Raw genomic sequence first — 17,711 nt, 5'->3', positions numbered from 1 at the left:
TTCAAACAAAGTCAGTTTTCTGTGCGTAGGTACGACGTCTATTGTGCAAGCCTTCTGGACACAAACTGCTGGTTCTGGCCGGCCAGTGTGTGGAGGAAAGCGGAGACATGGTGCTGCAGAAAGGCTTCTTCTCCCTTGGTGACTTGATCCAGATCTGTGCTGATGAAGAGGTTAGTTAGCCTGAAGCATTGCTGCCATGTGAGGCCTTCACGCTCATTTGTGAATTGCAGTCAGCTGCTCAGGTCAGTTGCCACCACCACATTAGGCATGCTTCGTTTGGGTTTGCGTGATACTCTCGACCGGCTCTAGTCTGCAAGATCACAATAGAAAGAAAGTGAACAATACGCTGTCACATGTTCTTTTTGGTCACATTGTTTCTAGGTTGGTCTCTTGTGGAACACAATGGACCCGATGGCAAAGGCGACTCTGACCCTCAGCTGTCCAAATGTGGGCCTTTGGAGGGACCCCTTGTTCAAGGAGCACAACCTCCAAGAATTCCTTAACATTCAAGTGAACCCTCCCCTGCTCCTGCCTCAGATGGAGGGTCTGCAAGAGTTCACAGAGTACCTCTCGGAGTCACTGGAGCCAGAGTCACCCTTTGAGCTCCTGGAGCCCCCGAATACCGTGGGATTCCTGAAACTTTCTCGGCCGTGTTGCTACATCTTCCCTGCTGGGAGGGGGGACTGTGCCTTCTTTGCCGTGAATGGGTTCAATGTCTTAGTAAACGGAGGCTCGGACCCCCGCGCCTGCTTCTGGAAACTCGTTCGACATCTGGACAGAATTGACTCTGTCCTTGTAACACATGTCGGAACGGACAATCTCCCTGGGCTGAACAGTCTGCTACTGAGAAAAGTCGCCGAGCAGGACAGCACCTTAGCTGAACGTCAGCTTGAAGAGGATTGGATGAAAAAGCTCATCTCCCCGGAGATCGGAGTGATTTTTCTTAATATCCCGGAAAAACTGAAGGGTAGCCGGGGAGATCCCAGTGAGCTCCACAGTGGCGAGCAGGGTGCACAGATCTTGGAGCACTTCGAAAAACTCTCTTTCAAAGCACAACCTTTGTGGCGGTCCAATGGGCCCTCCATCCAGCCGCTTGTCTTGTTCCACAAGATGGGGGTTGGCCGACTGGAGTTGTACCCTTTGAACCCAGTGAGCGGCAGTAAAGAATTAGATGACTTGCTGCACACCGTGCCCAAAAGTTCCATCAAGAGCTCAGATCTTCAATTAGCATGCCTCACTTCCATTTGTGCTTTGCTGGTCTGGCATCCCTTCAGCAATCGAGAGAAGATCGTCCGTGTCCTTTTCCCGGGATGCACGCCCCAGGCCAAAATCCTGGATGGACTTGAAAGACTCAATCATTTGGATTTTCCCAGTGTTCCTGTGCTCAGTTCAAAGGACCTGGAAACATCCAAAATCGACAAGTTGCCAAAGCATGCAGAGAGTCGAGAAAGCCTCAAGTCCAGAGACATGCGACCTGTCGTTGCCTCACAGAAGGACAAAAGTGGGCGAGTTGCTGTGAAAAAACAGGAGGTGAAACCAAAGCCAAAAGCCGGAAGAGAGGCTGCTTTGGGACAAAAAAAAGAGCCATCAGAGATGCTCACCTCAAAGAAGGAAGTGAAAAAGAAGGACGAAAGGGTGAATGCTATTGCTGTTAAGAAAGAAGAGAAGGAAAGTCTGAAAAACAGTCCAACAACAAAGAGAGAAAACAGAGCTGAAGCCAAAGTTTACAGGAAGAAGGACGACAAGAAAATGGTGGCATCAGTGCCGAAAGTAGGTGAAGTGAAAAAAATCTCAGTCGGTAGTCTGAAGATGGGCACTTCAAACCAAGTGACAAAAGCTCATTTAGAGGGGGACAAACGGGACTTGACCACTGAAGATGGGAACAGGAACTGGATCCAAACTACCAGTGACAGTTCCAGAAAAAAGCCCCATGGAACTGAGGCCTTTGCTCATAAGGACTCCTCTGTCAACTCGAAAGCTTGTGCACTCTCAGAAAATCATCAAGCTCAAAGACTTCCCAATCTGGACTTGAGCAGCTGCAGCCCTTTTGTGGAAGGATCCCTCATTACTCAGAACAAGCAGTCCACTCACACAGCCAGAAACATTCCACACTCCTTGCCCACGTCACCTTCTCTTTCCACTGAGATGACTGAAGCTGAGGATACCCTCTCGATGTCCTCGGAACGAAAGCCGAAAACGGACTCGTCGACAGACTTCCGCTTCGACGGACGTTTGACCGATTCGTATCACGAGCGGAGTCAGGATTTTGCCCCGTCGTTCAATGATGGCTGCGTACTCGGATCAAAGGGCGGCGTTGATCTGTGCTTGGTATCGCCTTGCGAGTTCCAGCACCAACACGCAGAAGCATCCGAGAACCAGCTGCAGCTTCTCATCTCTCCGCCGTCCTCCCAGGAGCAGGGCAGTGGCATGGGCCAGCAAATCCTGCCCACATCAGCCAATGACTCTCTCCTCATGGCCGCAGAGGAATTTTCTCCCTTGGCCACGGACTCTTACGACGGCTCCAGTAGTACCCTCTATCCTGGGCCTCCTGATGTGAGCCTTGCCTTGATTCCGGCTCGGCGTTTCTCGCCCGACCCGCCATCGGCCCCAATCAAGGACTCGCCGCCGTTACCTCCGCACCCTGAAGCTTGCATGGCAGACATTGATGTCTCGATCAAGGACCAAAAGATTTATGTCAGCAAGACAAAGAAAACAGCAGGAACCCTGGAAAGAGGCTCTTCGGGAAGCCTAGCGGTCCACAATGTCAAGTCCAGGGCCGGTAGCGCCGCGGCATTTAAATCGGGCCCCGCCTTTCACAATAAAGTATCTGGCCAGATTTTGCTGGGCGGATCACGAAATGCAAGCGCCAAATCTTCGGTGTCAGGTGAGCAAGCGCCATCGGATCTTGTCGCCATTTTGCCTCAGGGCTCAGCATTCTGTAAGATTGGCATCCAATCCGTTGAAAATGGTCACGTCTTTGCTCAGTGTCCAGAACTTCTGCTGTCCACGTCGACCTAGCCTACCTGCCGTCCGGGTCTGCCTCATCCACAGTTGACGCAGAATTTTTCCGACGCCTCCGCGCTTCCTATTACGTGGTGAGCGGTGAGGAGTGTGTCAAGGCGGCAGCCATGAGAAACATCCTGGACGCTCTCCTTGACGGAAAGAGCAGCTGGCCTGACGCACAGGTGAGGGGACGCTGTGGTGGTTTACTTGTGTTGACTGGAGAACCTTCTGATTGCTCCACCTCCCCAGGTTACGCTGATCCCAACATTCGATTCTGTGGCCATGCATGAGTGGTACCAGGACACCCGCGAGCAACAAACGCGGCTGTCAATCACAGTGTTGGGAAGCAACAGCACCGTGGCCATGCAGGAAGAAACCTTCCCCGCTTGCAAGGTTGAGTTCTAGTTTCATGGTGAGGACTCCACAGTTGCCGTGGTTAAAGACACACCTTTGAAACCTGCCGCAACCCTTGTCAATGGCTCATTTAAGAGTACTCTGGTCATGACTTCCTGTCACTGGTCTAGGAGCTTAATGCTAGCAGTCTACAAAAGGGTCCCTGTGCGTTTGCTAGCAACAAGCAAGTTCTTGAGGCAGCGCTAATTAGGGTTGGCGAGAAGAATGATTTGCCGGTGGTTCAGGTGGCTGAGGAGGACTGAATAATCCTGATGTTAGCATGAAGCTCCCATCCAGCACATTAAAAGCTGAAGCTCATTATCACAATGTGCCAACACTCGACTTTGCATAAGCCTCCCTAGGCCTGCGTTGGCGACCGCTAAGAGGACAGGCAACACAGATACCAAAGAAAAGCCAAAGTGGCAACCGTCCAACTGGTCTTTTGCTCTGCAAACTCTTCTTTATTTATTTATTGTCGGCCAATATTTTCACTGCTCCATTCTGCATTTCAACTACTTGGGTTGGATTGTCTTCTCATCTGATACACGCATACCGGTAAAGACCGATATGCTTTGTACATAGATATATACATGCATATATGTACCGTATTCTCTGCACCACAAGGCTTAAATTTTCTCAAAAAACGAACGTACGCCTTTTAATAAGTGCGCTTTTGTGTGGACCAAATTCCAAAATCCGAAAAGTTGTTTTGTGTGGTGTCTGTATTATACAGGCGTAATATGAAGATCGGATGAACCAATCAGGACATTACATTTTATGTAGATCGGGGCAAAAACCAGTCCGAGAACTGTACGTAACATGTAGAGTACGAGCCGCCACTGATAAATAAATATTGTTTGTGCAAAGAAAACAGCATTAGGACCTTCTATAATGACAGACAGCGAGACATGCTTACGAGGCACAATTAGAGCTTTCTTGAAAGCCAGGATCATTGCAGAAGAGCAACGTGACAACGATTAGAAGAAACTTGCCCAACTGTTTAATTTGGATACAGAAGATGAGGACATGGACGGATTTGCGTATGAATATCAATTAACAATAACGTGAGTAAAATAGAGTACATGGTTAAAAAGTACAAACAAACTCACTGTCTTGCTCCCGTGACGTTTCTTTAATTTAACGTAAATCATGGCATGCATGCGCCCTATAATCTGGTGCGCCCGCCCTATGTGTAGGTTAAACCTTTCAACCCAAAGTGCCTTATGGTTCGGAAAATACAGTACTTGGATGCAGTTGTTCGGTTTAACAATTTATCTATCAGGTGATCCTTTTAGGTTTCAAATAAAAGCATTTAAAATTGCTTTATTTGGGGGAAAAAATCCAATTTTTTCAATGTACCGTTTTTTTCCGTGTATAGTTTGCCCCCATGTATAGTACGCACCCTAAGAATGGCATGCTGATGCTGGAAAAAAGCTTGTACCCATGTATAATACGCACCCAATTTTTATGAATTTTAAAAAAAAAAAATTTAAATTTTTTTTTTTTTTTTTTTAAGTCCCAATGATCGTCACACACGCAGGGAGGCAATGGGTCCCATTTTTATAGTCTTTGGTATAGTCTTAACTAGGCTGGATGTAATTTTTTTTGTTGGCGTTGATTTCTCCAACTGTCCCTAAACGCACCACCGCGCTCCGTGCGCGCATGGGCTGCGGACGTGAAAAAGGCGGATCTGTATGGGAGAGACGTTGAAGAGGAATAAAAATGTTTCGGATTTGTGTAGGGTACATTGTGACAGACAGCAAACTAGCAGGTGATCGAGCGAGCGTCTGATATAAGAGCATTGCGGTCGTATGGAGCGTGTTTGAAGTGAACAGCAGAGACGAAAGGAACAAGGCAAAGTGTTGTGAAATAAAATATTACCTGTAATACGCATTTTGTTATTTGCTGATTGAAACTGCTAATTAAACTGTGAATTGAAACTAATAGGAAGAAAACATATCTTGCTCTTAATATAGCTGACGTGTCTTGAGCATACGATGTGTCGTCAATTATGGATTCTTTTGACTAAGTGTGTTGGGCAGGATGGCTGAATGCGATGCGCGATTGACAACAAACAAGAAGAAAGGTGAGTTTTATTTCGAGGGAGATTTGTCATGTCTCGTCCCCAGTTTTGCTATGTGTCTAGGTTGCCATAGTTTCTGTTCGCGTCGCCCCTCTCTTCCTGTGTCACCTCAATCGATGTAACGTGTTTTGTATTTAAGTCCTGTCTGCCCCTCGCTCACCGTTGGATCATTGCATGTGTTACTGTCATTCTGTTCCTGTCTTTGGTAATGTCACCCTGTCTTTTTGTTCCACGACTTTGTCGGTCAGTCCTGTTGTTGGTTTTGTTGTACCATGACTTTCTTTAAAAAAAAAAAAAATTAAAAAAAAAAAAAATTTAAAATTTTTTTTTGTACCCATGTATAATACGCACCCCAGATTTTAGGACAATAAATTAGTTAAATTTTGCGCACTATACACGGAAAAAAAACGGTAGTTTTATGGAACTCAAATGTTTTCGTCTTAAAGGAGCCATATCATGGAAAATCCACTATTTTTGCTTTTATGTTCATTTTATTGTGCCCTTGGAGTCTCCAAGATTGTAGAAAAGTGTCATCTATCCCTCCAGGTGTTGCAGAGATACTTTTATTATCTGTTTGGGGGCTATTTTTTACTCTGTTCAATTTTCTATTATGTATTTATCTATTACGTCACATCCTTTGGGGAGGGACTACCAAAAGGTAATGGTTTCGCAAATCCGCCATCTTTATTACTCGAAGAGACTAATGTAGTCCACACAACTCAAGGATGCCAAAGTCGGAAGATCAAAATGTTCTGTTATTAGATCAGTGCTTCTCAATTATTTTCTGTTACGCCCCCCCCTAGCAAGAAGAAAACTATTCGCGCCCCCCCTCCCCACCGTGACTATCCTAACTTGTCTTGTAAGTCGTAAAATGTTGCACTGTCGCAAACGTGACAGAAGTAACAATGACAGCGCCACTGCCCCCTGCTGTAGTAAACGCGCAATTACACTTTATTCTAGTACTGCCAAAAAAAAAGCCTGTTCCCCAGGGTCACACGCGCCCCCCCAGGAATAGCACCGCGCCCCCCTTGGGGGGCGCGCCCCACTATTTGAGAAGCACTGTATTAGATGCATCAATCCACACAACTCTTTGCCCCAGCATTAGAACCTCAAAGCAGTGCCTGGTCAAAATTCATTTTTCAAGCAGTTCCCTGCTTGTTCAAGGACGAGTGTTTCAGAAATCTTTTGTCAGTATAGAGAGGGATTCGCCGCAAGACTTTTTGTTGATGGTTCAATTCCTTCAATCTATGGAAACGACAGACAGTAAAGTGGTAAGCTTGAGATGACACAAAATTAATAAACCATTTCACTTTCATATTCTATGATGCCCTCGTATTGATAGTAGGGATGTAACGATTCATCGATACACATCGATTAAGTGGCATCGATGCTAAACGTAAACATCGATTTATATCGCTGTGTTTGACCTCGGACATTGCACGCGACTTTATTTTGAAATCCAGTTCATTGTTGCTCGCTTCCTCTTTCCGGTAGCAGTGCGCGTGGCATTGTTGTGTCGTGAGCAGAGCAGGCACGTGAAAGGGGAGTCGAGAACTAGAATCAAAGTCTGCTTTATTGTCAACATCTTCACATGCCGAGACACACAAAGAGATCGAAATTACGTTTTCCCTATCCCACGGTGACAAAACATATTACACGATAGACATACAAGTAAACAACGAGATATAAAAAACAAGAAGGCACAAACAAATAATAAGAGTAACAATGAATAATAAATAAATAAATAACACAACGAACTAGAATTTTGCAATTTCTGGAGAAATTGCGTGTGAAGGTGAAATGTATGAATAACTTTTTCGGGGAATGCTGCCGAACGATGTTGAAACGTGTTGAATTACTTGAGAAATGTAGAATATTTGGAGAATTTGTGGTGAATTTCAAAATTGAAAGTTTGGAATATTTGGTAAGTGGGAAGAGGTGGAATAGGTAGGCAAAAGATGAACAGTTGAAAGTTGGAATGGGTTGAATCGGTTGAAAATTGTAGAAATTAGAGGTGAAAAACGAAATTTTGCGAAATTGTGTCGGAATTTTTAACGTGAAAACGTGAAATTTTTGAATTTGGGAATTTTGGGAATGTCGAGAATCCTTCCGAATGTGATTAGAATGTGCTGAATGATGTGAATTTCAAATTGGAACGACGTAAATGTGAAATGTTGAATGTGCCATTAAGAATGAATGGGGAAAAATTTGTCGGAATTTGGGGAATTTTGCGGAATCTGAAAATTTTCGGAGCGAGAAAAATACAAGCGCTCATGTCGTGAATATTTGGAATACGTGAAAAGTGGAATGGAGTGAATCGGATGAAAAATGTGGAAGAAGAAGCGGGACAAAAAAGTGGCGGGAATAAAATATAATAACTAGAATTTTGCAATTTCTGGAGAAATTGCGTGTGAAGGCGAAATGTATGAATAACTTTTTCGGGGAATGCTGCCGAACGATGTTGAAACGTGTTGAATTACTTGAGAAATGTAGAATATTTGGAGAATTTGTGGCGAATTTCAAAATAAAAGATGTGAAGTTTTTGGTAAGTGGGAAGTTGTGGAATAGGTTGAAAAATGATGAACAGTTGAAAGTTGGAATGGGTTGAATCGGTTGAAAAATGTAGAAATGAGAAGGGAAAAAGGAATTGGGTGTGAATTTCAAAATAAAAGATGTGAAGGTTTTGGGAAGTTGTGGAATAGGTCGAAAAATGATGAACAGTTGAAAGTTGGAATGGGTTGAATCGGTTGAAAAATGTAGAAATGAGAAGGGAAAAGGGAATTGGGTGTGAATTTCAAAATAAAAGATGTGAAGTTTTTGGTAAGTGGGAAGTTGTGGAATCGGTAGAAAAATAATGAACAGTTGAAAGTTGGAATGGGTTGAATCGGTTGAAAAATGTAGAAATGAGAAGGGAAAAGGAAATTGGGTGTGAATTTCAAAATAAAAGATGTGAAGTTTTTGGTAAGTGGGAAGTTGTGGAATAGGTAGAAAAATGATGAACAGTTGAAAGTTGGAATGGGTTGAATCGGTTGAAAAATGTAGAAATGAGAAGGGAAAAGGAATTGGGTGTGAATTTCAAAATAAAAGATGTGAAGCTTTTGGTAAGTGGGAAGTTGTGGAATCGGTAGAAAAATAATGAACAGTTGAAAGTTGGAATGGGTTGAATCGGTTGAAAAATGTAGAAATTAGAGTAGAAAAACGAAATTTTAGAGAATTTTGGTTGAATTTCAAAATAAAAGATGTGAAGTTTTTGGTAAGTGGGACGTTGTGGAATAGGTAGGCAAAAGATGAACAGTTGAAAGTTGGAACGAGTTGAATCGGTTGAAAAATGTAGAAGTTAGAGGTGAAAAACGAAATTTTGTGAAAATTTGTCGGAATTTTTAACGTGAAAACGTGAAATTTTCGAATTTGGGAATTTGGGGAATGTCGAGAATCCTTCCGAATGTGATTAGAATGTGCTGAATGATGTGAATTTCAAATTGGAACGACGTAAATGTGAAATGTCGAATGTGCCATTAAGAATGAATGGGGAAAAATTTGTCGGAATTTTGGGAATTTTGCGGAATCGGTAAATTTTCGGAACGAGAAAAATACAAGCGCTCGTCGCGTGAATATTTGGAATACGTGAAAAGTGGAATGGAGTGAATCGGATGAATTATGTGGCAGATGAAACGTGTCAAAAAAGTGTGGAGAATCAAAGAGAATAATAATAACTAGAATTTTGCAATTTCTGGAGAAATTGCGTGTGAAGGCGAAATGTATGAATAACTTTTTCGGGGAATGCTGCCGAACGATGTTGAAACGTGTTGAATTACTTGAGAAATGTAGAATATTTGGAGAATTTGTGGTGAATTTCAAAATTGAAAGTTTGGAATATTTGGTAAGTGGGAAGTTGTGGAATAGGTAGGCAAAAGATGAACAGTTGAAAGTTGGAATGGGTTGAATCGGTTGAAAAATGTAGAAATTAGAGTAGAAAAACGAAATTTTGGAGAATTTGGTTGAATTTCGAATTTGGAATTTTTGGTAAGTGGGAAGTTGTGGAATAGGTAGGCAAAAGATGTACAGTTGAAAGTTGAAACGGGTTAAATCAGACAAAAAACGAAAAAGTTAGCGCAAATGTAGCTATTTGGGCCACTCAGTGTTGAAATAAGGTCACTTCCGGTTTGATTCGGGTCACTTCCGGTCTAGTTTGGGTCACTTCCGGTTTATTTGGGTCACTTCCGGTTTAAAACAGGTCACTTCCGGTTTAGCTGAGGTCACTTCCGGTTTATTTGGGGTCATTTCCGGTCTAAAAGGGTCACTTCCGGTTCATTTGGGGTCACTTCCGGTTTGATTTGGGGTCACTTCCGGTTTACCAGAGGTCACTTCCGGTCTATTTGGGGTCACTTCCGGTCTATTTGGGGTCACTTCCGGTTTATTTGGGTCACTTCCGGTTTAATTTGGGTCACTTCCGGTTCGTCTGAGGTCACTTCCGGTTTATTAGGGGTCATTTCCGGTCTAAAAAGGTCACTTCCGGTACATTTGGGGTCACTTCCGGTTTGATTTGGGGTCACTTCCGGTTTACCTGAGGTCACTTCCGGTCTATTTGGGGTCACTTTCGGTTTGATTTGGGCCACTTCCGGTTCATTCTGGGTTCATTGGTGGCACTTCAGGGTCATCCAAGATGGCCGCCACACTGGAATTGGGGGTCAAGGGTTGAATTGTGTAAGCGTAGTGGAAGTGGGGGTGAATGGGAGTGAATGTGGGAAGAATAAGGTGAATTAAGTGAATAAATTTGGAATGGGTTGAATCTGTTGAAAAATGTAGAAATGAGAAGGGAGAAAGGAATTGGGTGTGAATTTCAAAATAAAAGATGTGAAGTTTTTGGTAAGTGGGAAGTTGTGGAATAGGTAGAAAAATGATGAACAGTTGAAAGTTGGAATGGGTTGAATCGGTTGAAAAATGTAGAAATGAGAAGGGAAAAAGGAATTGGGTGGGAATTTCAAAATAAAAGATGTGAAGTTTTTGGGACGTGGGAAGTTGTGGAATAGGTAGAAAAATGATGAACAGTTGAAAGTTGGAATGGGTTGAATCGGTTGAAAAATGTAGAAATGAGAAGGAGAAAAGGAAATATTGGAGAATTGGGTGTGAATTTCAAAATAAAAGATGTGAAGTTTTTGGTAAGTGGGAAGTTGTGGAATAGGTAGAAAAATGATGAACAGTTGAAAGTTGGAATGGGTTGAATCGGTTGAAAAATGTAGAAATGAGAAGGGAAAAGGAATTGGGTGTGAATTTCAAAATAAAAGATGTGAAGCTTTTGGTAAGTGGGAAGTTGTGGAATCAGTAGAAAAATAATGAACAGTTGAAAGTTGGAATGGGTTGAATCGGTTGAAAAATGTAGAAATTAGAGTAGAAAAACGAAATTTTAGAGAATTTTGGTTGAATTTCAAAATAAAAGATGTGAAGTTTTTGGTAAGTGGGACGTTGTGGAATAGGTAGGCAAAAGATGAACAGTTGAAAGTTGGAACGAGTTGAATCGGTTGAAAAATGTAGAAGTTAGAGGTGAAAAACGAAATTTTGTGAAAATTTGTCGGAATTTTTAACGTGAAAACGTGAAATTTTCGAATTTGGGAATTTTGGGAATGTCGAGAATCCTTCCGAATGTGATTAGAATGTGCTGAATGATGTGAATTTCAAATTGGAACGACGTAAATGTGAAATGTCGAATGTGCCATTAAGAATGAATGGGGAAAAATTTGTCGGAATTTTGGGAATTTTGCGGAATCGGAAAATTTTCGGAACGAGAAAAATACAAGCGCTCGTCGCGTGAATATTTGGAATACGTGAAAAGTGGAATGGAGTGAATCGGATGAATTATGTGGAAGATGAAACGTGTCAAAAAAGTGTGGAGAATAAAAGAGAACTAGAATTTTGCAATTTCTGGAGAAATTGCGTGTGAAGGCGAAATGTATGAATAACTTTTTCGGGGAATGCTGCCGAACGATGTTGAAACGTGTTGAATTACTTGAGAAATGTAGAATATTTGGAGAATTTGTGGCGAATTTCAAAATAAAAGATGTGAAGTTTTTGGTAAGTGGGAAGTTGTGGAATAGGTTGAAAAATGATGAACAGTTGAAAGTTGGAATGGGTTGAATCGGTTGAAAAATGTAGAAATGAGAAGGGAAAAAGGAATTGGGTGTGAATTTCAAAATAAAAGATGTGAAGGTTTTGGGAAGTTGTGGAATAGGTCGAAAAATGATGAACAGTTGAAAGTTGGAATGGGTTGAATCGGTTGAAAAATGTAGAAATGAGAAGGGAAAAGGGAATTGGGTGTGAATTTCAAAATAAAAGATGTGAAGTTTTTGGTAAGTGGGAAGTTGTGGAATAGGTAGAAAAATGATGAACAGTTGAAAGTTGGAATGGGTTGAATCGGTTGAAAAATGTAGAAAGGAGAAGGGAAAAGGGAATTGAGTGTGAATTTCAAAATAAAAGATGTGAAGTTTTTGGTAAGTGGGAAGTTGTGGAATAGGTAGAAAAATGATGAACAGTTGAAAGTTGGAATGGGTTGAATCGGTTGAAAAATGTAGAAATGAGAAGGGAAAAGGGAATTGGGTGTGAATTTCAAAATAAAAGATGTGAAGTATTTGGGAAGTTGTGGAATAGGTAGAAAAATGATGAACAGTTGAAAGTTGGAATGGGTTGAATCGGTTGAAAAATGTAGAAATTAGAGTACAAAAACGGAATTTGAGAGAATTTTGGTTGAATTTCAAAATAAAAGATGTGAAGTTTTTGGTAAGTGGGAAGTTGTGGAATAGGTAGAAAAATGATGAACAGTTGAAAGTTGGAATGGGTTGAATCGGTTGAAAAATGTAGAAATGAGAAGGGAAAAGGAAATTGGGTGTGAATTTCAAAATAAAAGATGTGAAGTTTTTGGTAAGTGGGAAGTTGTGGAATAGGTAGAAAAATGATGAACAGTTGAAAGTTGGAATGGGTTGAATCGGTTGAAAAATGTAGAAATGAGAAGGGAAAAGGAATTGGGTGTGAATTTCAAAATAAAAGACGTGAAGCTTTTGGTAAGTGGGAAGTTGTGGAATCGGTAGAAAAATAATGAACAGTTGAAAGTTGGAATGGGTTGAATCGGTTGAAAAATGTAGAAATGAGAAGGGGAAAGGAAATTGGGTGTGAATTTCAAAATAAAAGATGTGAAGTTTTTGGTAAGTGGGAAGTTGTGGAATAGGTAGAAAAATGATGAACAGTTGAAAGTTGGAATGGGTTGAATCGGTTGAAAAATGTAGAAATGAGAAGGGAAAAGGAATTGGGTGTGAATTTCAAAATAAAAGACGTGAAGCTTTTGGTAAGTGGGAAGTTGTGGAATCGGTAGAAAAATAGTGAACAGTTGAAAGTTGGAATGGGTTGAATCGGTTGAAAAATGTAGAAATGAGAAGGGAAAAGGAAATTGGGTGTGAATTTCAAAATAAAAGATGTGAAGTTTTTGGTAAGTGGGAAGTTGTGGAATAGGTAGAAAAATGATGAACAGTTGAAAGTTGGAATGGGTTGAATCGGTTGAAAAATGTAGAAATGAGAAGGGAAAAGGAATTGGGTGTGAATTTCAAAATAAAAGATGTGAAGCTTTTGGTAAGTGGGAAGTTGTGGAATCAGTAGAAAAATAATGAACAGTTGAAAGTTGGAATGGGTTGAATCGGTTGAAAAATGTAGAAATTAGAGTAGAAAAACGAAATTTTAGAGAATTTTGGTTGAATTTCAAAATAAAAGATGTGAAGTTTTTGGTAAGTGGGACGTTGTGGAATAGGTAGGCAAAAGATGAACAGTTGAAAGTTGGAACGAGTTGAATCGGTTGAAAAATGTAGAAGTTAGAGGTGAAAAACGAAATTTTGTGAAAATTTGTCGGAATTTTTAACGTGAAAACGTGAAATTTTCGAATTTGGGAATTTTGGGAATGTCGAGAATCCTTCCGAATGTGATTAGAATGTGCTGAATGATGTGAATTTCAAATTGGAACGACGTAAATGTGAAATGTCGAATGTGCCATTAAGAATGAATGGGGAAAAATTTGTCGGAATTTTGGGAATTTTGCGGAATCGGAAAATTTTCGGAACGAGAAAAATACAAGCGCTCGTCGCGTGAATATTTGGAATACGTGAAAAGTGGAATGGAGTGAATCGGATGAATTATGTGGAAGATGAAACGTGTCAAAAAAGTGTGGAGAATAAAAGAGAATAATAATAATAATAGAGAATGGTGTAGAATAACATATGTGTGAAGGCCTTCGCCTTCACACAATAATAATAATAATAGAGAATGGTGTAGAATAACATATGTGTGAAGGCCTTCGCCTTCACACAATAATAGAGAATGGTGTAGAATAACATATGTGTGAAGGCCTTCGCCTTCACACAACTAGAATTTTGCAATTTCTGGAGAAATTGCGTGTGAAGGCGAAATGTATGAATAACTTCTTCGGGGAATGCTGCCGAACGATGTTGAAACGTGTTGAATTACTTGAGAAATGTAGAATATTTAGAGAATTTGTGGTGAATTTCAAAATAAAAGATGTGAAGTTTTTGGTAAGTTGTGGAATAGGTAGAAAAATTATGAATAGTTGAAAGTTGGAATGGGTTGAATCGGTTGAAAAATGTAGAAATGAGAAGGGAAAAAGGAAATATTGGAGAATTAGGTGTGAATTTCAAAATAAAAGATGTGAAGTTTTTGGTAAGTTGTGGAATAGGTAGAAAAATAATGAACAGTTGAAAGTTGGAATGGGTTGAATCAGTTGAAAAATGTAGAAATGAGAAGGGAAAAAGGAAATATTGGAGAATTGGGTGTGAATTTCAAAATAAAAGATGTGAAGTTTTTGGTAAGTGGGAAGTTGTGGAATAGGTAGGAAAATGATGAACAGTTGAAAGTCGGAATGGGTTGAATCGGTTGAAAAATGTAGAAATGAGAAGGGAAAAAGGAAATATTGGAGAATTGGGTGTGAATTTCAAAATAAAAGATGTGAAGTTTTTGGTAAGTGGGAAGTTGTGGAATAGGTAGAAAAATGATGAACAGTTGAAAGTTGGAATGGGTTGAATCGGTTGAAAAATGTAGAAATGAGAAGGGAAAAGGAAATATAAGAGAATTGGGTGTGAATTTCAAAATAAAAGATGTGAAGTTTTTGGGAAGTTGTGGAATAGGTAGAAAAATGATGAACAGTTGAAAGTTGGAATGGGTTGAATCGGTTGAAAAATGTAGAAATGAGAAGGGAAAAAGGAAATATTGGAGAATTGGGTGTGAATTTCAAAATAAAAGATGTGAAGTTTTTGGTAAGTTGTGGAATAGGTAGAAAAATGATGAACAGTTGAAAGTTGGAATGGGTTGAATCGGTTGAAAAATGTAGAAATGAGAAGGGAAAAAGGAAATATTGGAGAATTGGGTGTGAATTTCAAAATAATGGATGTGAAGTTTTTGATAAGTGGGAAGTTGTGGAATAGGTAGAAAAATGATGAACAGTTGAAAGTTGGAATGGGTTGAATCGGTTGAAAAATGTAGAAATTAGAGTAGAAAAACGAAATTTTAGAGAATTTTGGTTGAATTTCAAAATAAAAGATGTGAAGTGGGAAGTTGTGGGAAGTTGTGGAATAGGTAGGCAAAAGATGAACAGTTGAAAGTTGGAATGGGTTGAATCGGTTGAAAATTGTAGAAATTAGAGGTGAAAAACGAAATTTTGTGAAATGTCGAATGTGCCATTAAGAATGAATGGGGAAAAATTTGTCGGAATTTTGCGAAAACGGAAAATCTTCGGAACAAGAAAAATACAAGCGCTCACGTCGAGAATATTTGGAATACGTCAAAAGTGGAATGGAGTGAATCGGATGAAAAATGTGGAAGAAGAAGCGGGACAAGGAATAAAATATAATAATAATAAAGTGAATGGAGTAGAATAACATATGTGTGAAGGCCTTCGCCTTCACACAATAATAGAGAATGGTGTAGAATAACATATGTGTGAAGGCCTTCGCCTTCACACAACTAGAATTTTGCAATTTCTGGAGAAATTGCGTGTGAAGGCGAAATGTATGAATAACTTTTTCGGGGAATGCTGCCGAACGATGTTGAAACGTGTTGAATTACTTGAGAAATGTAGAATATTTGGAGAATTTCAAAATTGAAAGTTTGGAATTTTTGGTAAGTGGTAAGTTGTGGAATAGGTAGGCAAAAGATGAACAGTTGAAAGTTGGAATGTGTTGAATCGGTTGAAAAATGTAGAAGTTAGAGGTGAAAAACGAAATTTTGTGAAATTTGAATGTGCCATTAAGAATGGATGGGGAAAAATTTGTCGGAATTTTGCGGAATCGGAAAATTTTCGGAACGAGAAAAATACAAGCGCTCATGTCGTGAATATTTGGAATACGTGAAAAGTGGAATGGAGTGAATCGGATGAATTTTGTGGAAGAAGAAGCGGGACAGAAAAGTGGCGGGAATAAAATAGAATAATAACTAGAATTTTGCAATTTCTGGAGAAATTGCGTGTGAAGGCGAAATGTATGAATAACTTTTTCGGGGAATGCTGCCGAACGATGTTGAAACGTGTTGAATTACTTGAGAAATGTAGAATATTTGGAGAATTTGTGGTGAATTTCAAAATTGAAAGTTTGGAATATTTGGTAAGTGGGAAGTTGTGGAATAGGTAGGCAAAAGATGAACAGTTGAAAGTTGGAATGGATTGAATCGGTTGAAAAATGTAGAAATTAGAGTAGAAAAACGAAATTTTGGAGAATTTGGTTGAATTTCAAATTTCGAATTTTTGGTAAGTGGGAAGTTGTGGAATGGGTAGGCAAAAGATGTACAGTTGAAAGTTGGAACGGGTTGAATCAGTTAAAAAATGTAGAAGTTAGAGCAAATGTCGAATCCCCATAGAGAATGAATGGGAAAATAAAAAAAGCAATTGCGCCAAAATCTTTCTAAATTTGGAACAAAACAAAAAAAAATGGCCTCAGGAGGTTCACTTTTGGGGTAAAAATGTTGAAACGGGTTAAATCAGACAAAAAACGAAAAGGTTAGCGCAAATGTAGCTATTTGGGCCACTCAGTGTTGAAATAAGGTCACTTCCGGTTTGATTCGGGTCACTTCCGGTCTAGTTTGGGTCACTTCCGGTTTATTTGGGTCACTTCCGGTTTAAAACAGGTCACTTCCGGTTTAGCTGAGGTCACTTCCGGTTTATTTGGGGTCATTTCCGGTCTGAAAAGGTCACTTCCGGTTCATTTGGGGTCACTTCCGGTTTGATTTGGGGTCACTTCCGGTTTACCAGAGGTCACTTCCGGTCTATTTGGGGTCACTTCCGGTATATTTGGGGTCACTTCCGGTTTATTTGGGGTCACTTCCGGTTTATTTGGGTCACTTCCGGTTCGTCTGAGGTCACTTCCGGTTTATTAGGGGTCATTTCCGGTCTAAAAAGGTCACTTCTGGTACATTTGGGGTCACTTCCGGTTTGATTTGGGGTCACTTCCGGTTTACCTGAGGTCACTTCCGGTCTATTTGGGGTCACTTTCGGTTTGATTTGGGGCACTTCCGGTTCATTCTGGGTTCATTGGTGGCACTTCAGGGTCATCCAAGATGGCCGCCACACTGGAATTGGGGGTCAAGGGTTGAATTGTGTAAGCATAGTGGAAGTGGGGGTGAATGGGAGTGAATGTGGGAAGCATAGTGGAAGTGGGGGTGAATGGGAGTGAATGTGGTAAGCATAAGGTGAATAAGGGGAATAAATGTGGAATGGGTTGAATCGGTTGAAAAATGTAGAAATTAGAGTAGAAAAACGAAATTTTAGAGAATTTTGGTTGAATTTTAAATTTGAGAATTTGGAATTTTTGGTAAGTGGGAAGTTGTGGAATAGGTAGGCAAAAGATGAACAGTTGAAAGTTGGAATGGGTTGAATCGGTTGAAAAATGTAGAAATTAGAGTGGAAAAACGGAATTTTAGAGAATTTTGGTTGAATTTCAAATTTGAGAATTTGGAATTTTTGGTAATTGGGAAGTTGTGGAATAGGTAGGCAAAAGATGAACAGTTGAAAGTTGGAATGGGTTGAATCGGTTGAAAAATGTAGAAATTAGAGTGGAAAAACGGAATTTTAGAGAATTTTGGTTGAATTTCAAATTTGAAAATTTGGAATTTTTGGTAAGTGGGAAGTTGTGGAATAGGTAGGCAAAAGATGAACAGTTGAAAGTTGGAATGGGTTGAATCGGTTGAAAAATGTAGA

At 40.3% G+C, this 17,711-nt stretch overlaps 1 protein-coding gene across 4 annotated transcripts in view; it reads left to right on the top strand.

Moving 5' to 3' along the window:
• map1sa (microtubule-associated protein 1Sa) overlaps positions 1-17,711 on the top strand; it is a 32,949-nt gene that overhangs the window by 1,141 nt on the left and 14,097 nt on the right. For 2 of the 4 annotated variants that reach the window (XM_061296438.1, XM_061296436.1), the window contains exons 4-7: positions 30-170; positions 382-2,884; positions 2,986-3,185; positions 3,253-6,794. In XM_061296438.1, coding sequence (XP_061152422.1) covers positions 30-170; positions 382-2,884; positions 2,986-3,185; positions 3,253-3,408 — 3,000 coding nt within the window. In that variant the 3' untranslated portion in view covers positions 3,409-6,794. Of the gene's footprint in view, positions 1-29; positions 243-381; positions 2,885-2,985; positions 3,186-3,252; positions 6,795-17,711 lie in introns of those variants that run through there. The other 2 variants (XM_061296437.1, XM_061296439.1) reach the window with 2 other exon arrangements.

The sequence above is a fragment of the Syngnathus typhle genome, linkage group LG14 (genome assembly GCF_033458585.1).
Source record: "Syngnathus typhle isolate RoL2023-S1 ecotype Sweden linkage group LG14, RoL_Styp_1.0, whole genome shotgun sequence".
In the NCBI taxonomy this organism is placed as follows: domain Eukaryota; kingdom Metazoa; phylum Chordata; class Actinopteri; order Syngnathiformes; family Syngnathidae; genus Syngnathus; species Syngnathus typhle.
Note: the sequence above shows the minus strand (reverse complement) of the source record. Positions and strands in the feature narration are given on the sequence as shown.